Source organism: Mandrillus leucophaeus, unplaced genomic scaffold (genome assembly GCF_000951045.1).
Source record: "Mandrillus leucophaeus isolate KB7577 unplaced genomic scaffold, Mleu.le_1.0 Scaffold632, whole genome shotgun sequence".
NCBI lineage: Eukaryota > Metazoa > Chordata > Mammalia > Primates > Cercopithecidae > Mandrillus > Mandrillus leucophaeus.
Window position 1 is genome coordinate 783,083 of NW_012106831.1, and position 22,019 is coordinate 805,101.

At 41.4% G+C, this 22,019-nt stretch overlaps 1 protein-coding gene across 5 annotated transcripts in view; it reads left to right on the top strand.

The window, feature by feature from the left end:
- GNE (glucosamine (UDP-N-acetyl)-2-epimerase/N-acetylmannosamine kinase) overlaps positions 1-22,019 on the top strand; it is an 80,781-nt gene that overhangs the window by 50,373 nt on the left and 8,389 nt on the right. For 4 of the 5 annotated variants that reach the window (XM_012000604.1, XM_012000607.1, XM_012000606.1 and 1 more), the window contains 5 exons: positions 8,480-8,632; positions 11,318-11,530; positions 16,107-16,194; positions 17,719-17,929; positions 21,664-21,793. In XM_012000604.1, the coding sequence (XP_011855994.1) occupies positions 8,480-8,632; positions 11,318-11,530; positions 16,107-16,194; positions 17,719-17,929; positions 21,664-21,793 (795 nt within the window). The remainder of the gene's footprint in view (positions 1-8,479; positions 8,633-11,317; positions 11,531-16,106; positions 16,195-17,718; positions 17,930-21,663; positions 21,794-22,019) is intronic. The other variant, XM_012000609.1, reaches the window with a different exon arrangement.

The window sequence follows — 22,019 nt, forward strand, 5'->3', positions numbered from 1 at the left end:
GCTCTGTTGTCCAGGCTAGAGTGCAGTGGCATGATCTAGGCTCACTCTATCCTCTGCCTCCCGGGTTCAAGTGATGCTCCTGCCTCAGCCTCCCTAGTAGCTGGGATTACAAGCGTATGCCACCACAACTGGCTAATTTTTGTATTTTTGTATTTTTAATTTCACCACGTTGACCAGGCTGGTTTCAAACTCCTGACCTCAAGTATCTGCCCACCTTGGCCTCCCAAAGTGCTGGGATTACAGGTGTGAGCCACTGTGCCCAGCCATAATATGCCATTTTAATAAAAATTGTAATAATGGAATGGTTAGGAAGTATGTACACCAAGTCATTTATTATATTTATTTCTGGTGTGGGATTATGGGTGTTTTTATGTTTGATTTTCTGATTTTTTTTTTTTTTTGAGACAGAATCTTGCTCTGTCATCCAGGCTGGAGTGCAGTAGCACAATCTCGGCTCACTGCAACCTCCACCTCCCAGGTTCAAGCGATTCTCCTGCTTCAACCTCCCGAGTGGCTGGGATTACTGACACATGCCACCATGCCTGGGTAATTTCATATTTTTAGTAGAGATGGGGTTTTGCCATGTTGGCCAGGCTGGTCTCGAACTCCTGACCTCAGGTGATCCGCCTACCACAGCCTCCCAAAGTGCTGGGATTACAAGCGTGAGCCACCGCACCTGGCCTGATTTTCTGAATTTTTTTACTACATTGGCAAAATGGTCATTTTTATTTTTAATGCTTTTCTTATAGGATTGTTGAGATTATGAATGTTGGAAGCAGTGTCATAAGTACTTGTTAATGTAAGGGATTATGATGATTATTATCAAAAAGCAAAAGTCATAGTTGTAGCATTAGAGTGTATCTTTGTAAATAAGCCTTATGTTCCAACATTTTTTAATGTTCAGTGCTCTAGCTTCCTAGAAATTATCTTTTGCTAATAAGAGGTAAAAAAAAAAAAAAAAAAACAAGTTTACAAACAGAATGTCGGTTAGTTAATTTATAGTAAGAGTACTACCTAGGGGACAAATTAGGACTAATAATCTATTTAGGACCTTTCATTTCTAAGAGGCAGATCTATTGAATTATAAAATTAATGAGCAGAAAATTGATTTGGTTGGGTCAGGTATGGTGGCTCACCTTGTAATCCCAGCACTTTGGGAGGCTGAGGTGGGAGTATTGCTGGAGCCTAGGAGTTACAAGGCCAGCCTGGACAACATAGCAAGACCCTGTCTCTACAAAAAATAAGAAAATTAGCTGGGTGTGGTGGTGCATGCATGTAGTCCTAGTTACTTGGGAGGTTGGGATGGGAGGATCACTTGAGCCTGAGCAGTTGTGGCTATAGTGACCTGTGATTACACTGCTGCACTCTAGCCTGGGTGACAGAGTAAGACCCTGTCTCAAACAAAACAAAACAAAACAAAAAACAATAACAAACAGAAAGAAAAAGAAAATTGAATAAGCAAAGAGATTTTGTATATTTTTAATCTAGATTACGTTACATCAGTAAAGGAATTGGGCTTTCCTGCTATATAACATAAACCATTCTACATATTTCTGTTGTTCAGTCTGGAGTGCAGTGGTGCAGTCTTGTCCTCCTGGGCTCAAGTGATCCTACCATCTCAGCCTCCTGAGTAGCTGGGACTACAGGCATGTGCCACCATGCCCAGTTAATTTTTAAATTTTTTTTGTAGAGATGGGGTCTCACTATTTTGCGCAGGCTGGTCATGAATTCCTGGGCTCAAGCAATCCTCCTGCCTTAGCCTCCCAAACTGCTGGGTTTATAGGCATAAGCCACTGCACCTGGCCCATTCTAAACATTTCTTATCCTTGGACAGATTTGTAGTTATGAAGGGATCATCTAGATAATGCTGGTGGAACAACCTTCTGTCTCTTCAGTCCTTTTTGTATGTTTCCAATGGAACACTCTTGGATTCTGTTCTAATTATACCATTAGTTCCATATGTATTCTGGAAAACTTGTATTACTGAAAAACTTATAATGAATAGAAAATAATAATGTGTCAGATGTGGTAGCACATGCCTATAATCCCAGTACTTTGAGAGGCCAAAGTGGGCAGATCACTTGAGCCTAGGAGTTTGAGAACAGCCTGGGCAATGTGGTGAAACTCTGTCTCTACAAAAAATACAAAAATCAGCCGGGTATGATGGTGTATGCCTGTAGTCCCAGCTACTCTGGAGGCTGAGGTGGGAGGATTACTTGAGTCTGGGAGGTCAAGACTGTAGTCAGCCATGATTGTGCCACTGCACTCCAGCCTCGGTGACAGAATAAGACCCTGTCTCAAAAAAACAAAACACTAGTTTTGGCCGGGTGCAGTGGCTCACACCTGTGATCTCAGCACTTTGGGAGGCTCAGGCAGGTGGATCACTTGAGGTCAGGAGTTGGAGACCAGCCTGGCCAACATGGTGAAACCCCATTTCTACTAAAAATACAAAAATTAGCCAGGCGCGCTGGCATGTGCTTGTACTCCCAGTTATTTGGGAGGCTGAGGCAGGAGGATTGCTTGACCCCAGGGAGGTTGCAGTGAGCCAAGATTGTACCACTGCACTCCAGCCTGGGTGAAGAAGCGAGACTAGGTCTCAAAAAAAAAAAAAAAGCATACAACCCAGGGCAGACGCGGTGGCTCAGGCCTGTAATCCCAGCACTCTGGGAGCCGAGGCAGGTGGATCATGAGGTCAAGAGATTGAGACCATCCTGGCCAACATGGTAAAACCCCATCTCTACTAAAAATACAAAAATTAGCTGAGCCTGATGGCGCACGCCTGTAGTCCCAGGTACTCGGGAGGCTGAGGCAGAAGAATCACATGAACCCGGGAGGCAGAGGTTGCAGTGAGCCGAGATCGCGCCACTGCACTCCAATCTGGCAACAGAGTGAGACTCCATCTCAAAACAAAACAAAACCCAGCAAATAACCATTAGAAAGCAGAATGTAGCAAAATTGAATTGTACTTATAGGGCTTAAGGTCCTATTTGGGACAATTTAAGCAGTTCTTTATGAAAAGAAGGACAACAGAATAGCTAAAACTGCATTTTTGTTTGTTTGTTTAAATCTTTAAACCAGTGAAAAAGAAAACTCAAGACAATGAGGCAGAGCCATCTACCACTGGGCAGTAATACATTCTGTATAAAATCTGTGCCTGCTTCTTGATGTGCAACTTCTTTTTTTTTTTTTTGAGACAGAGTCTTGCTCTGTTGCCAAGACTGGAGCTCTGTCACCTAGGCTGGAGTGCATTAGCACAGTCTTGGCTCACTGCAACCTCTGCCTCCCGGGTTCAAGCAATACTCTTGCCTCAGCCTCCTGAGTAGCTGGGACTACAGGTGCATACCACCACGCCCGGCTAATTTTTGTATTTTTAATAGAGATGAGGCTTAACAATGTTGGCTAGGCTGGTCTCGAACTCCTGACCTCAGGTGATCCACCCCCTTTGGCCCTCCAAACTGCTGGGATTACAGGCGTGAGCCACTGCACCCAACCTTGATGTGGAACTTCTCATGTTATCACTCTGCTTATAAGAAGATAGGGTTGGGTAGGCAGTATATAACATTGCAGCTTTGTAACCAGAATGTTCATGTATTACAATCTTAATTTTAAAATTAGCAAAGTTAAAAAAGCATGTTAAATTCCTAACAATGAAAGGTATATCACAGTAAATATAGGACATTACAACAGAAAACAAAATGCCTTTATGGAGAGGATTTATGAAAGGGCTGAGGCTGCTGAATTATGGATAGATACAAAGACAGACCGGTAATAATATCAGAAGTGCAGGTGGAGAAGCAGGTGCAAACTTTGTATGAAATGTATTATTGCCAGGGATGAGTTGTTCTGGCTTATTGTCTTGCGTTTTACTTTTCCCTGGTCTAAAAAGACTTCTAGTTTTTGCCACTTTGCCATCCTTCTTTCATAAAGAAACTGCTGCTGGGCACAGTGGCTCACGCCTGTAATCCCAGTACTTTGGTTGGCCGGGCACCCAACCCAGCGGTGGCTCAAGCCTGTAATCCCAGCACTTTGAGAGGCCGAGACGGGCGGATCACGAGGTCAGGAGATCGAGACCATCCTGGCTAACACGGTGAAATCCTGTCTCTACTAAAAAAAATAGAAAAAAACTAGCCGGGCGAGGTGGCGGGCGCCTGTAGTACCAGCTACTCGGGAGGCTGAGGCAGGAGAATGGCGTAAACCTGGGAGGCGGAGCTTGCAGTGAGCTGAGATCCGGCCACTGCACTCCAGCCTGGGCGGCAGAGCGAGACTCCGTCTCAAAAAAAAAGAAAAAAAAAAAATCCCAGCACTTTCAGAGGCTGAGGCGGGCAGATCACGAGGTCAGGAGATCGAGACCATCCTGGCCAACATGGTGAAACCTCGTCTCTACTAAAAAATACAAAAATTAGCTGGCCATGGTGGCACAGGCCTGTAGTCCCAGCTACTCAGGAGGCTGAGGCAGGAGAATTGCTTGAACCCAGGAGGCAGAGGCTGTAGTGAGCCGAGATCGTGCCACTGCACTCCAGCCTGGGCGACAGACTGAGACTCTGTCTCAAAAAACAAACAAAAAGAAAGTAAATGAAACAAAAAGCTGTTTCTTTGAAAAGATAAATAAAACTGTTAGACCATTGGCAAGATTAACCAAGAAAAGAAGGGAGAAAATCCAAATAACCTCACTAAGAAATGAAACAGGAGATACTACAACTGACACCACTGAAATACAAAAGATCATTCAGGGCTACTGTGAACACCTTTACGCACATGAACTAGAAAACCTAGAAGAGGTGAACAAATTCCTGGAAAAATACAACCCTACTAGCTTAAATCAGGAAGAATTAGATACCCTGAACAGATTAGTAACAAGTAGCAAGATGGAAATGGTAATTTAAAAATTACCAACAAAAAAATTCCATGACCAGATGCATTCACAGCAGAATTCTACCAGACATTCAAAAAAGAATTGGTACCAATCCTTTTGACACTATTCCACAAGATAGAGGAAGAAGGAACCCTCCCTAATTTATTCTGTAAAGCCCCCATTACCCTAATACCAAAACCAGGAAAGGACATAACAAAAAAAACTACAGGCTGATATCCTTGATGAACATAGATGCTAAAGTCCTTAACAAAAATACTAGCTAACCAAATCCAACAACGTATCAAAAAGATAATCCATCATGATCAAGTGGGTTTCATACCAGGGATGCAGGGATGGTTTAATGTATACAAGTCAGTAAATGTGACGCACCACATAAACAGAATTAAAAATCACATGATCATTTCAATAGATGCAGAAAAAGCATTCGACAAAATCCAGCATCTCTTTATGATTAAAACTCTCAGCAAAATTGGCATACAAGGGACATACCTTAATGTAATAAAACCCACAGCCAACATAATACTGAATGGGGAAAAGTTGAAAGTATTCCCTCTGATAATTGGAACGAGACAAGGATGCCCACTGTCACCACTCCTCTTCAACATAGTACTGGAAGTCTTAGCCAGAGCAATCAGACAAGAGAAGGAAAGGGCATCCAGATCAGTAAAGAGGAAGTCAAACTGTCCCTCTTTGCTGACAATATGATTGTTTACCTTGAAAACCCTAAGGACACCTCCAGAAAGCTTCTAGAACTTATAAAAGAATTCAGCAAAGTTTCCGGATACAAGATTAATGTACACAAATCAGTAGCTCTTCTATACACCAGCAGCAACCAAGCAGAGAATCAAACCAAGAATTCAACCCCTATTACAATAGCTGCAAAATAAAATAAAATAAAATAAAATGCTTAGGAATATACCTAACCAAGGAGTCAGAAGACTTCTACAAGGAAAATTACAAAACACTGCTGAAAGAAATCATAGGCTGGGTGCAACCTGTAATCCCAGCACTTTTGGGAGGCTGAGGCGGGCGGATCATTTGAGGTCACGAGTTTGAGACCAGCCTGGCGAACGTGGTGAAACCCCGACTCTACTAAAAATACAAAAATTAGCTGGGTGTGGTGGTGTATACCTGTAGTCCCAGCTACTTGGGAGGCCGAGGCAGGAGAATCACTTGAACCTGGAAGGTGGAGGTTGCAGTGAGCCGAGATCACACCATTGTACTCCAGCCTGGGCAACACGAGTGAGACAACATCTCAAAAAAGAAAAGAGAAGAGAAGAAAGAAATAATAGACAACATGAACAAATGGAAACACATCCCATGCTCATGGATGGGTAGAGTTGATATTGCAAGAATGACCATACTGCCAAAAGCAATCTACAGATTCAATGCAATCCCCATCAAAATACCACCATTATTCTTCACAGAATTAGAAAAAATAATTCTAAAATTCACATGGAACCAAAAAAGAGCCCTTATAGCCAAAGCAAGACTAAGCAAAAAGAACAAATCTGGAGGCATCACACTACCTGATTTCAAACTATACTATAAGGCCATAGTCACCAAAACAGCATGTTACTGGTAGAAAAATAGGCATATAGACCCATGGAACAGAATAGAGAACCCAGAAATAAACCCAAGTACTTACAGCCAACTGATCTTTGACAAATCAAACAAAAATATAAAGTGAGGAAAGGAGACCTTTTCCAACAAGTGGTGCTGGGATAATTTGCTAGCCACATGTAGAAGAATGAAACTGGATCCTCATCTCTCACCTTATACAAAAATCAACTCAAGATGGATTAAGGACTTAAATCTAATACCTGAAACTATAAAAATTCTAGAAGATTACATGGGAAAAACCCTTCTAGACGTTGGCTTAGGCAAGGATTTCATGACCAAGAACCCAAAAGCAAATATGATCAAAACAAAGATAAATAGCTGGGACCTAATTAAACTAAAGAGCTTTTGCACGGCAAAAGGAACAGCAGAATAAACAGACAACCACAGAGTGGGAGAAAATCTTCATAATCTATACATCTGACAAAGGACTAATATCCAGAATCTACAATGAACTCAAATCAGTAAGAAAAAAACAATCCCATCAAAAAGTGGGCTAAGGACATGAATAGACAATTCTCAAAAGAAGATATACAAATGGCCAACAAACATATGAAAAAATGCTAAACATCACTAATGATCAGGGAAATGCAAATCAAAACCATAATGCGATACCACCTTACTCCTGCAAGAATGGCTATAATCAAAAAATAAAAAAACAGTAGATGCTGGTGTGGATGTGGTGAACAGGGAACACTTTTACACTGCTGGTGGAAATGTAAATTAGTACAGCCACTATGGAAAACAGTGTGGAGATTCCTTAAAGAACTAAAAGTAGAACCACCATTTGATCCAGCAACCCCACTACTGGGTATCTACACAGAGGAAAAGAAGTCATTATTTGAAAAAGATACTTGCACATGCATGTTTATAGCAGCACAATTCACAACTGCAAAGTCATGGAACCAACCCAAATGCCCGTTAATCAACGAGCAGATAAAGAAACTGTGGTATATATATATGATGGAATACTATGCAGCCATAAAAAAGGAATGAATTAACAGCATTTGCAGTGACCTGGATGAGACTGGAGACTATTATTCTAAGTGAAGTAACTCAGGAATGGAAAACCAAACATTGTATGTTCTTACTGATATGTGGAAGCTAAGCTACGAGGACGCAAAGGCCTAAGAATGATACAGTGGACTTTGGGGACTTGGAGGGAAGAGTGGGAGGGGGCGAGGGATAGAAGACTACAAATAATGGTGCAGTGTATACTCCTCAGGTGATGGGTGCACCAAAATCTCACAAATCACTACCAAATAACTTACTCATGTAACCAATTACCACCTGTACCCCAATAACTTATGGAAAAATTAATTTTAAAAAAGTGAGTGGAGCTCACTTTCAGTTTTATGGGATAATATAGGCCCTATTGATAAATATCTTGCATTGTTTGACATAGCACTGTCAATCTAAACTTTTTACATTTTAAATTTATGCTGAGGAACTGTCCTTGGGATCCCAGCCTAGGGATGAGTGAAACTCTCCTAGTCCTTTAACAGAGTTAGAAACATTTGCCACTTGAATCTGGTAGGTGATGGTATAGGGAAGCTCCTGTGCATTCTAGGAAATATGTTTAATGCTTGTTCAGCCTCAAAATGCCATGATCTGTAACATTATTATTCATTGATATTGCTGAATACTCACTAAAAACATCAGTTAGACGTTGGGAAGAGTCACATTTTTCCAGTGCTTTGGAATAGTTTGGATTTTAAAACAGTGAATTTCTAGCGCCTGCTATTTAAAGTTATGTTTGTGGCACCATGTCTTTGTAAAATGTTAAGTTTGCTGAATCCTTGGATTTGTTGCTGTAAGTTCTTATCATTTGACTCTAATTTGGATGCCCTGCTCACAATTTGACAAATTGTTTCTATCTTAGAATTTTTAAAAGCGCAGACTTAGAATCTTGCTTTCAGAATTTGCTTCTTTCTCTTTTAAGATTCTTAACTAATGAAGCAATGTGGTTTGGTTTTCTTTAAACAGGTGATGATGTAAAATCTAAAGATTACATTGTTGCACTACAGCACCCTGTGACCACTGACATTAAGCATTCCATAAAAATGTTTGAATTAACATTGGATGCACTTATCTCATTTAACAAGCGGACCCTAGTTCTGTTTCCAAATATTGATGCAGGTAATTGAACTTGAAAATGAAATTATGCCACCTACTTTTTCCAATTTTATGTTTCTATTACTTCTTTTAACTGCCTTCCTATCTTGCTCATCTTATCATTGAAGGGCACTCTATTCTGAAATGCATTCCCATTTTCAAAGGATTACCAATTTTGCTATAACTCAAAAAGTTTGTAATGTTTTTGCCAAGTCCAGTAGAAACTTAATAATAAAAATAGTCTGTCTACTGTCTACTTTAGTCTCATGTTTAGTACTAACATTTTCCCTCCAGTTTCTACCAGTTAAGCAACCGCAGTAGCCAAGAGACATAAATCTTAGGAGTTGAAGTGAAAGATGGCCGGGCACGGTGGCTCATGCCTGTAATCCAAGCACTTTGGGAGGCCGAGGCAGGCAGATCACTTGAGGTCAGGAGTTCGACACCAGCCTGGCCAAGATAGTGAAACCCTGTCTCTACTAAAAATACAATAATTAGCCAGGCACAGTGGTGGGCACCTGTAGTCCCAGCTATTCAGGAGACTGAGGCAGGAGAATCACTTGAACCTGGAAGGTGGAGGTTGCAGTGAGCTGGGACTGCGCCACTGCACTCTAGTCTCAGTGACAGAGCGAGACTCCATCTCAAAAAAAAAAGTTGACGTGAAAGAGAAGCTCTAGAAAAGTAGTGATTCCATTGTCCACAGCAAAATAGCCACTAATATTTTTTCTTGCTTTCTTTCTTATTTATGTCAGCTATACCTTAAAGTAATCTTGAGCTGAAGCAGTTTCAATCTGGAGTCCCCAGCCAGTCCCAACCAGTTCATCCTCAAGCCTGCCCTGGTTGATCACTTGCTTACTGGTGGATGGTACCATAGATTTTGTTACTGCTGAGACCTTAGGCGAGTAAATGGGGGTGTGAGATATGAGAAATGCCAGAACACAGCTTAATACTGAAGAATTTCCAAATACTGATTATCATTAGCTGACACCACTCATTGCTGAGTTCTTAGGCTTCTTTTTTGGTAAAGGAGGCAGAACCCTTTCTCTGCAACGTCAAGATATCACCAACTTACTCTGAAAGAACCTCTGTCTTAGTATTCCCTTGAATAATCTTTTGTGTTAGGGAGAACAAAGTAGGATATTAGTGGAAAAAAATTTAAGAATACCCAACCCAGATTTTTTCCAGGTAATGTATCCATATTTCAAAAACATTAATATTTTTTCTTTTCTGATCCTTTAAATTTTGTATAAATATTTGTAATGTAACTATGTGTCTCTCTGGTTCAACATTCATTGTCAATGATATATTCTGTTTATAATGCACTTTCCTGACTGTACATACTTTAGAATTAGAGGGCTTTTCTATGAAAGTAAAGGGTCCCAGGTATATCTAAGTCATGCCTGCCACTTGCCTCTACCCTCCACAGGGTTTTTAATACGACATACCCAGGGAACAATAGGAAAATAAGAATCAAGGCATCACTTTATCATTATCTGGCTTAGTGCCCAGTTCCCCAGTACAGGACTCCCTCTAGAAAATGGATTATTGAGGCCTTAAGCCAAAGAGGAGCTTTCAAGTGAATTGAAACCTGAATCTTGGAATAGTAGTGGTGCCTTCTGGTGTGCCATGTACTATAGTTTGAGTATCCCTAAGCCAAAAAGCTGAAATCTGAAATGCTCCAAACTCTCAAACTTTTTGAGCACCAACATGATGCTCAAAGGAAGCAACTGGAGCAATTGGATTTTGGATTTTCAGATTAGGGATGCTGATCTGGTAAGTATTACAGAATGACAAATATTTCAAAATCCAAAAAAACTTGAAACCCAAAATATTTCTGGTCCCAACCATGTCGAATAAGGGATGCTCAACCTGTACAATAATTACAGATGACGTGCTGGCAAGACTGTATACAGAGAGAAATGGCCAGGCCTTCTCCAGAGTTAGACCCTGAGTCCATTTACCTACCTTGCCACACAGTGAAAGTCAAAAAGATTGAGAACCGAGCATGCACAGCTTTGGTTAAATGAGTGGCACCTGCCCACTGGTGAGCATGGTGTGGTCAGACTTCTGCCTTCTAACCAATCAGGTTAGCAGTTTTCCTCCCTAGGTATGGGGTAGTTAGGAGAGGGTCAGTTGAGAGGCAAGTAGAGGGACATTAAATATTGCCTTCCCTTCATGTATCTTTAAGTTTCTATTAAGTCATGCAGTTAAAATATAAGCCACAGTGTCAGAATCTATTTGTATTTAATTGGAGTGTAGTCCACATAAACGGGAGTGCTATCCCACTGAGTTCTTGTTAGTGTAAAGGTGAGTGTGGCTGGGCAGAGGGTCTCTGATCAGTGTGGTATGGGGAGCCTGAGAGGGTTCTGTTTGGGAACTTTGAGGTTAAGAGATACAGGCCGTTGGCCTGTCTTTAGCCTCTTAATTGTTGTTTAAGGTAAAGGTTTTTACTAGGGCATTGATAAAAGTTATTTGCTTTGCCTAGTTCTGTTTGAAAAGTCCCAACTGCTGCTTTCTGAGTTCCTAGATGAGCGAAGCAGAGGACATTTTAGATACCCATAATTCATGAAAAAGTCAGTAGTTAAAATTACTATTTCCCTAATAACTGATGTGAGGTTTTTGTAGGGAGATTTCTTTATGTGGGCTACACTTGCCGATGAAAATAGTTTATCTCACAAACCACTTACCAATTGGTTCTTTTCATTTTCATAGGGAGCAAAGAGATGGTTCGAGTGATGCGGAAGAAGGGCATTGAGCATCATCCCAATTTTCGTGCAGTTAAACACGTCCCATTTGACCAGTTTATACAGTTGGTTGCCCATGCTGGTTGTATGATTGGGAACAGCAGCTGTGGGGTTCGAGAAGTTGGAGCTTTTGGGACACCTGTGATCAACCTGGGAACACGTCAGATTGGAAGAGAAACAGGTATTTACCTTTGCTCATACTTCAACTGACTAGGCTTTATACACGCGTGAGTTATTATAAGGTATGCATATATTAGTGCTGAGCATATATTTTGTGAACGAGTGAATGAGGTTAATAACCAGTTGAAGCCTAAAATCTATAGTCAATAAATAGCACACAGTGATTACCAAATATTTTAGATTTTAGATCTCTACTTACATTTTTTTTTTTTTGAGACAGAGTCTGGCTCTGTCACCCAGGCTGGAGTGCAGTGGCGTGATCTCAGCTCACTGCAAGCTCCGCCTCCCAGGTTGACACCATTCTCCTGCCTCAGCCTCCCGAGTAGCTGGGACTACAGGCACCCACCACCATGCCCGGCTAATTTTTTTTGTATTTTTAGTAGAGATGGGGTTTCACCATGTTAGCCAGGATGGTCTTGATCTCCTGACCTCATGATCCACCCACCTCGGCCTCCCAAAGTGCTGGGATTACAGGCATGAGCCACCACACCCGGCCCATTCTACTTACATTTTATTGTCTTTGTAATATCAGTTAGCATTAAGTGGTTCTTAATTATGATCTTTCATGGCTGTGTTTAAGAGAGAATATGGTTGAATGTTTCATGAATATATGAATGCTAGGCTTTTATTTTCTGGGCCTAATACAGAATTCCTTCAGTCAGTAATTTATAGTATGGTAGTTCTAAGTAAAGTGCCCCTTAAGTATAAGTAGGATTATTATTAATGAATTTGCTAACTGAGCTAGGTCCTGTTATTAACATTAGTTCAAGTTCTAATCCTGTTTACACGCAGTGGTATTTAATGGAAAAGTGTGTATCATTAAAGGAAAAAGAACTAGACTAGAACCAAGGAGATTAGTTCTAGCTCTGCTCTCTCTCCAATTCTTCATAACTGCCACCTTTCTGTTATATTTAGATCTTCCCTTCTCATCCCAGCATATTACTTTACTCCCCACTTCATAGAGAAAATGGAAGCCATGAGATGGAAATTCTTTCAAATTCCTCAATTCAATCACTTAGAAAATGTTTAGTAAGCACCTACAATGTACTAGGCACTGGGATTTGGCAATAAACTAGACCAAGAAGGGCTGAGCTCTCATGCAACTTACATTCTAGTGGGAGAGGAGACAGATGATAGACAAACACAAAAGAAATAAGAAAAATGTCAGCAATTCTATATGCTGTGCCTGCTGTAACACAAGGTATATGATGGACTCCATTAGACTGGTTAAAGGAAGGCCTCTTTAAGGAGGTGACACCTAAGCTGAAATCTGAATGATAAGGAGTCAGCTATGTGAGGATCAGGGAGAGGCAGTGGGAACAACCAGTGTGAGGGCCAGGAGGTCAACTTGGTGTATTTGAGAAATGGAAGCGCCAGTGTGGCTACAGAGTAGTGAGCAAGAGGCAGAGTGATACAGATTATGTTAGAGAAGGAAGCAGATGCATGTAAGCCAAGGTAAATCATTTGGAATTTTTTCTAAGTGTGATGGGAGGGAATGACATGACATGACTTGCATTTTGGAAAGATCACTCTGGTTGCTAATATGGAGAATGGAATGTCGAGGGGGGGCAAGAATAAGAGCAGGGAGACCAGTAAGGGGGCTGATTCAGTTGCTCAGATGAGAGATGATAGTGACTTTGATGAAATATTAGAGATGGAAAAAAGTTAGATTTGGGTTTTGTTATAGTACTTGCCGATGCTTGGATGTGGAGGTGAAAGGAATCAAAAGGAAGCCTAGATTTCTGATTGGGCAGTGATACGCTGGGAATGAGAAGGGAAGAAGATCTAAATATAACAGAAAGGTGGCAATTATGAGGAACTGGAGAAAGAGCAGAGCTAGAACTAATATCCTTGGTTCTAGTTCAGTTCTTTTTCCTTTAATGATACACCCTTTTCCATTACAGCCTAGATTTCTGATTGGGCAGTGATATGGGGACACTGAGGGAGGAACAGATTTGGGGAGGGATTGAATTAAGAGTTCTCTTATAGCTATGTGAAGTTTGAGATGCCTATTAGATATCAAAGCAGACATGGCTAGTAAACAGCTAGATAGTTCCAGAAAGAGTTAGAGTTGGAGATAGAAATTTGAGAGTCATTGGTATAGAGATGATGTATATAATTGGTTGTCAGTTTGGCTGCTGTAACAGAGACCCTAAATAATAGTGGCTGAAATAAGTTAGATGTTCTTTCTTTCTCAGTGGATGGCAGCTCCACAATCATCAGACTTAGCCCCCATCTATTTTCTTAGTGGTTGCTCTAGCTATTGCTTGCAAGTCTCTGTTTTAGCCTTTGGAAGAAGGAAAAGAGAAGATGCCTTTCCCTTTAAAGGCAAGACCTGAAAGTTGCAAATCTTTCTTCTCACATCCATCAGAACTTAGTCATATGGCCACATCTGGCTGCAAGGCAAGCTGAAGAATATAGTCTTTTTTTTTTTTTTGTCTGAGATGATATTGTTCTGTTGCTCAGACTGGAGTGCAGTGGTGCAGTCATAGCTCATCATAACCTTGAATTCCTGGGCTCAAGTTATCCTCTCACTTTAGCCTCCCCAGCCATGCCTGGCTAATGTTTTTACAAAATGTTTTGTAGAGACAGGGTCTTGCTTTGTTGCCCAGGCTTGTCTCAAACTCCCAGTCTCAAGTGATCCTTCCTACCTTGGCCTCACAAAGTCCTGGAATTATGGATGTGAGCCATTGTGCCCAGTCTGTTTTTTTTTTTTTTTTCTTTCCTTCTTTCTTTCTCTTTTTTAGGCTAGTTAAGTGAAGCAGTGCAGGGGGAGAAGGAACTGGTTGTGATCAATTAGTTGTAAACACCACTGTACTTGGACCAGCCAGAATATAATCTTTGGCTGGGGATCAGATGCCCGGCTAAAAATTCTGTTATTATTATGAAGAAAAGATATTGAGGATAATGGCACCAGCCATAGACAGTATTTAAAACCCAGGCCGAGTGCGGTGGCTCAACGCCTATAATCCCAGTGCTTTGGGAGGCCGAGGTGGCAGGATTGCTTCAGGCTGGGAGTTCGACCCTAGCTTGAGTAAAGATAGTGATATTTTATCTCGACAAAAAAATTTAAAAATTAGGTGGACCTGGTATCATGCGCCCGTGGTCTGAGCTACTCAGGAGGCTGAGGCGGGAGGATCACTTGAGCCCAGAAGTTTGAGGTTACAGTGAGCTATGATCATGCTACTGCACTCCAGCCTGGGTGACAGAGCAAGACTCCATCTCAAAAAAAAAAAAAAAAAAGGCAGAGAATGGAGCCCAGGACCAACCTCTGGAGCCCTTCAATCTTTAGAGTTCTGATGAAGAGGTAAGGGCCAGCAAGGAAGACTAAAGAGGAACACCAGTGAGGCTGCAGGGAAACGAGAAGAGTGTGCTATCCATAAAGCCTGCAAAATAAAATGTTTTAAGGAAGGGGTGGTGGATACTGCTGAGTTCATTTAAGATGTGAAAGGAGGGCCATGTGCAGTGGCTCATGCCTGTAATCCTAGCACTTTGGGAGGCCAAGGCAGGTGGATCACTTGAGGTCGGGAGTTCAAGCCGGCCTGGCTAACATGGTGAAACACTGTCTCTAAAAATACAAAAATTAGCCAAGTGTGGTGGTACACGCCTGCAATCCCAGCTACTCAGGAGGCTGAGACAGGAGAATCACTTGAACCCAGGAGGTAGAGGTTGCAGTGAGCTGAGATTGTGCCACTGCACTTCAGCCTGGGCAACAGAGCAAGACTCTGTCTCAAAAAAACAAACAAAAAAAAGTGAAAGGATAATTGAACCATATGCCAACATGGTCTCTGTACTTTTTGCCACTACACTTAAATAAACTTATATAAATGTACATGCCCATCCATCCTTTCCTTCTTACCTCCTTTATAGCAGGGTGTGGGCGTGGGTGTGGGTGTGGGTGTCTCTCCTGCCTGTCCACTGCCCATCCTTCTACCTGTGTTTTCAGTCCCTACTACTGCCTTCTCAGGGACCTATCCATGAGTCATCTTTTCTCCTCTTTATTTAACCTCCTCATCATTTAAACATGCCTAAGCCTCTCGCATCTTAAAAACAAACAACACGAAACAACTTCTTTCTTGACCCCACACCTCTCTCCAGCTGTTACTCGTTCACTCGTCTCTTCTTAGCCAAACCCATTGAACAGCGTGGCCATTTTCGCTAGATTTACTCCCTCATATTGGTCAGGAAATGTCTGGAGGGAAAGTGACTGCCTGACTAGCTGAGTGAACCGCTGGCTGAGTAGATGGAAGGCAGGGCAGGTTGAAAGAGAGTGGATCTCATAGATGACTAGGCAAATGGTAAGTGGATGCCAGGTTAGTCCACCTTATTTATTTTAATAAACAAAAACTTGATTTGTTCTCTTTGGGAATGAAGGACCCTAGTGCCCTTGATGTACTGAAATCTTGCCAAGAGTACTTTAAAAGGTATAAAGTAGAAAAGTTGATTTTTCCCTAACAAAAGAAGACTCAGTCAGCTGGATTTCAGGTCTAATTATGAGCATAGTACACTGATAATTTCTTTATTATTTGAATATTCCCACTTCCAAATCCTTGTAATGTGTCACTGGTTTTACCTAGGGGAGAATGTTCTTCATGTCCGGGATGCTGACACCCAAGACAAAATATTGCAAGCACTGCACCTTCAGTTTGGTAAACAGTACCCTTGGTGAGTATAAAACATTTTTTGTTGAGTGATTAAAAGGGGAGCTACCTTCAGTACCATTTTAGAGCTACAATCACTGTTTAATCATCCTAACAGAGCTTTCCTTCTTATGCCTACAGGCCCCTAGTTGCTGGGGAGACAGAGATTGCTAATATCATACCTGTTATTACTGTACTAAAGGTTCCAATGTAAAATATATGTTTTCTTTCTTTCTTTTTTTTTTTTTTTGAGATGGAGTCTTGCTGTTGCCCAGGCTAGAGTGCAGTGGTGCAATCTCAGCTCACTGCAACCTCCGTCTCCTGGGTTCAAGCAATCCTCCTGTCTCAGGCTCTTGAGTAGCTGGGATTACAGGTGCGCACCACCACACCCGGCTAATTTTTGTATTTTCAGTAGAGATGGGGTTTCACCATGTTGGCCAGGCTGGTCTCAAACTCCTGACCTCAGGTGATACGCCTGCCTTGGCCTCCCAAAGTGCTAGGATTACAGGCGTAAGCCACTGCGCCTAGCCTTATTTGTTTCTCTTAATTAATACAACACTTTTGCTACACTTATTTAACCTTATTTGACTTTCTATAAGTATTAGAAAATAATGTAACTGATTTTTTAAAAAAGTCTAGTTCAGCTTTTTAATTAATTTTGACCACCCTCCTTTCTGTTTCAAATTGATGGGATTTCCCTGTATTTGAATGTTTCTTTCTGAAAATAATTTTGTTTTCTCAGAAATACAAAGATAAAAACTAAAAAGGCAAAAAAAGACAGGCACTTAGTTACAATGTTGCTGAAGTGATCTAGATATTATTATATAAAAAAATTTTAGTCCTGTATAATTATGATTTACAGTTTTTAAATTGACAGATAAAATGGTATATATTTATTGTGTACAACATGATGTTCTGAAGTATGTATATATTGTGGAGATGTTATTTTCTTTTTTGTTGTGTGTTTTTTTTTTTTTAAGACAGAGTCTCGCTCTGTCACCCAGGCTGGAGTGCAGTGGCGCAATCTCGGCTCACTGCAACCTCTGCCTTCCGGGTTCAAGCAATTCTCCTGCCTCAACCTCCTGAGTAGCTGGGATTACAGGCACCCACCACACCTGGCTAATTTTTGTGCTTTTTAGTAGAGATGGGGTTTCACCGTGTTGGCCAGGCTGATCTTGAACTCCTGACCTCAGGTGATCCGCCTGCCTCGACCTCCCAAAGTGCAGGGATTACAGGCGTGAGCCACGGTACCCAGCCTATTTATTTCTTTAAACATGATTTTTTAAAGTATTTTTTTGTAGAGACAGAGTTGCCATCTCTATGCCAGACTGGTCTCAAACTCTTGGGCTCAAGCAATCTTCCTGCCTCAGCCTCCCAAAGTGCTGGGATTATATGTGTGAGCCACTGTGCATGGCAGGAAGATGTCATTTTAGGAAGAAGCATGAATTATTTTTACCTGAAGTCTCAGATTCCACTATATTATGCCCTTACTACCATTTAACATATATGGCAGAAGCATTTAATTTAATTGACTTTTTGTATATTGCAGTTCAAAGATATATGGGGATGGAAATGCTGTTCCAAGGATTTTGAAGTTTCTCAAATCTATCGATCTTCAAGAGCCACTGCAAAAGAAATTCTGCTTTCCTCCTGTGAAGGAGAATATCTCTCAAGATATTGACCATATTCTTGAAACTCTAAGTGCCTTGGCCGTTGATCTCGGCGGGACAAACCTCCGAGTTGCAATAGTCAGCATGAAGGTAAAATAACTCCTAAACTCCTAACTTTATATCCCATATAAGTGATTGATTTTTTTTTAAGTATATATAGTTGGAAGGTAAGACTAGAAACATACACAAGAACTTGCAATCATTTGCTCATAGTATTGACTTGTGGATCCTTTACAATGTTTGTCTCACTATTTTACTGATCATTAACATTTCAAAGAAGTAACTTCTTTGGGAATCCAAGACAGTAGACTTGACAGTAGGAAGACCCCTTTAGGCATCAGATCAGGCTTTTGCCACCCAGAAGATCTGAAATTCTATACTTGGTAACAGCTTGGAGTGTGGAGTATGCTGATCACTCACTGCCCAGGTGAGGAGTATCAGCAAATAGTGAAGGGAGCTGCCTCTTCTCTAGAATGTCATCAGTTGTGTGGATTTTCCATTTTGCATTTTTACAGTTCTGCTCTTTATTGAGTACAGCATACCTTCAATCTATCAACCAAACCATCACCCAATGTTGATAGGTGAGAGAACATTCATAAAAATAACAAACTGATCATGTTAAAGTGATCTCTAATGACTTAGAATAAACCTACCAGAAAACTCTTTGTTTGAAATAGTGTAAGTGTATAAAGCGTCCAGAGACGATGAGATACAGCAAAGATTTTAATGTAAAGTTGTAGGAAATTTATTAATACCATTAGGTCAAATAAGGAAAGCAAAACAAAACATAATTTTCTCAAGAAAAGCCAAGAGGCCTCCCTTATAAATACTCTTTTAAAAACTAATAGAAGGCTGGATGCAGTGGCTCGCACCTGTAATCCCAGCACTTTGGGAAGTCTAGGCAGGTCGATCACTTAAGGTCAGGAGTTCAAGACCAGCCTGGACAACATGGTGAAACCCCGTTTCTACTAAAAATAAAAGTAAAAAAAAAATTAGCCAGGCATGGTGGCAGCCACCTGTAATCCCAGCTACTTGGGAGGCTGAGGCAGGAGAATCGCTTGAACCCGGGAGGCGGAGATTGCAGTGAGCCAAGATCGCTCCACTGCACTCCAGCCTGGGCAACAGAGTGAGACTCCATCTCAAAAAACAAAAACTAATAGAAGAATAGTTTCTTAACAGAAAGATGATTTATTCCATATGAAAGGCCAATTATCTTTTTCAATGGTAAAATTCTAGAGGCATTCCTGTTGAAATCAAGAAGAAAAGAAAGGTGTTTTCTGCAGCATTATCAAACATAATTGTGGAAGTTATGAAGGGAATAAAGGAAGGAATAGCAAAAATGGAGATTATTGACAGGGTAAAACAAAAAACATTATTAATAGACAAAAAAATGCTTGGCTCCCACCCCAGACTGGTTAAATTAGAGTCTCTGGGGATGAAGGCCAGGCATTGCTCTTCGTTAAAAGCTGTCCAGGTGATTCTGATGCACAGTGAAGATTTAGAAGCACTACTCTAGATTTTTTCTTCTCTTAATTAAAAAAAAAAAAATTTTTTTAGAGACAAGGTTTTCCTATGTTTCCCAGACTGGACTGAAGGTCCTGGGCTTAAATGATCTTCTGCTTCAGCCTCCCAAGTATAATAGCTAGGACTACAGGCACATGCCGGTGCACATTAACTGTGCCCGGCTCTAGATGTATTTTTATTTTTTGAGACAGAGTCTTGCACTGTCGCCCACGTTGGAGTGCAGTGGTGCAATCTCGGCTCACTGCAACCTCTGTCTCCCAGGCTCAAGCGATGTTCATGCTTCAGCTTCCTGAGTAGATGGGACTACAGGCTTATGCCAGCATGCCTGTTTTTTGTAGATACAGTGGTTCACTATGTTGCTCAGGCTGCTCTTGAACTCCTGGGCTCAAGGGATCCTCCAGCCTTGACCTCCCAAAGTGCTGGGATTACAGGTATGAGCGACCGTGGCTGGCCTACATTTATTTTTAATGACAATCCTAGTGACAGCTCTAACCCTGTATTTGATATATTAAAATCCACTAATACCAATATAATATAAATGGAAAGAGAGATCTTATTCAGAACAACAACAAAAACTCCTAAGAATAACTGAAGCCAGAAACGATGTGATCTATATAAAGAAAATTCTAAAACTTTACTGTAAGACATAAAGCCTTGAAAAAAATGCCCTGGATAGAAGTGCTGATTATTTTTAAGATGTCAGAGTTTTCCAAATTGGATTTATAAGATCAACATAATTCTAGTAAACATTTCAATGGTATTTTTTTTTACATTTAGTAAAATTATTGTAAATCACAGTGGAATTTCTCGAAGTTTATCATTAAAAGTACAAAAGTCAGTTGTGTAAAGAAAATATATAAAGACAAATAATCAGGAGGGACTATCACTGTTTGGTATTCAAACATATCAAAAAGCACAGTAATTTATTTTATGTTTTTTGAGACAGGGTTTCACTCTGTCGCCCAGACTGAAGTGCAGTGGCGCAATCTTGGCTCACTGCATCCTCCGCTTCCTGGGTTCAAGTGATTCTCCAGCCTCAGCTTCCCAAGTAACTGGGACTACAGGTGTGAGCCACTATGCCTGGCTAATTTTTGTATTTTTTATAGAGATGGGGTTTCCTCTTACTTCCCAGGCTGGTCTTGAACTCCTGAGGTCTAAGTGATCTACCTGCCACGGCCTCTCAAAGTGCTGGGATTACAGCCATGAGCCACCACACCTGGCCATACAGTAATTTAAACAATGTGGTATTTCTGCCAACCAGGATGGAAATTTACCCTAAGGAAACAGAGTATCCAGACCATCACTGAATTCAATTACAGGAGATGATTAAAGCTCAGCTACTTAGTTGCCTCAGTATTTTTTTTTTTTTTTTTGAGAAAGGGTCTCACTCTGTTGCCCAGGCTGGAGTGCAGTGGCGTGATCTCAGCACACTGCAGCCTCAACTTCCCAGGCTCAAGAAATCCTCCCAGCTCAGCCTCCCAAGTAGTTGGGACTATAGGCATATGCCAACATGCCTGGCTAATTTTTTTGTAGAGATGAGGTCTCACAGTATCTCCCAGGCTGGTTTTAAACTCCTGGGCTCAAGCAATTCTCCCACCTTGGCCTCTCAAAGTGCCGGGATTACAGGCATGAGCCACTGTGCCCAGTCACCTCAGTAAGCAAGAAAATTCTGTCAACCTGAAAGAGTAAAATATGGTCTTTTAATGAACTAGGCTCAAATTAGCCAACATTGAACTTAAGCTTAAGAGAGGGGCCCAGCTGGGGGCAGTGGCTCACGCCTGTAATCCCAGCACTTTGGGAGGCCAAGGCAGGCGGATTGCTTGAGGTCACGAGTTTGAGACCAGCCTGGGCAACATGGTGAAACCCCATCTCTATTAAAAATACAAAAATTAGCCGGGCGTGGTGACAGGCGCCTGTAATCCCAGCTACTTGAGAAGCTGAGGAAGGAGAATCACCTGAACCTGGGAGGTGGAGGTTGCAGTGAGCCGAGATCGCACCATTGCACACCAGCCTGGGCAACAGAGTGAGAAGCCATCTCAAAAAAAGAAAAAAGAGGGGCCCATCTTGCTGGCTGTGGAGTTTTCATTGCTTCAACAGCCCCATATTAGGACAGATTACAGGAACTACTTGAGCTTATCCCAGGGCTGGCCCAGGCCAGGCAGTGGCTCCTTCCCCAAGCAGTCATCTAAGACTGCGGGGTCATCCTATAGCAGTATCTGATTTATCATGAAAAAGATCACAACACTCACAATACGCTGCTTAGCTAAGACCAGTGAGACAGAACTTGTTTTCTCTTTTAGGGTGAAATAGTTAAGAAGTATACTCAGTTCAATCCTAAAACCTATGAAGAGAGGATTAATTTAATCCTACAGATGTGTGTGGAAGCTGCAGCAGAAGCTGTAAAACTGAACTGCAGAATTTTGGGAGTAGGTAAGATTGTACATTATAAATCCAAGAAATGCTCATTTTAATGTACAAAAGTTACTAAGTTGTGATGCATGCCTGAGCATTAAGTCAGTGTCTGCCCTGTGCACAGATGGCTCTAGGTGCTGTCTGTGGGCCCCAAGCATGGGGACTTCCTGGAACACCAACAAGCATTAGGAGAGAAGCACTGATGGTTCTAGAAATCTTCAAGGCGCTATGGCTTTAATTCACA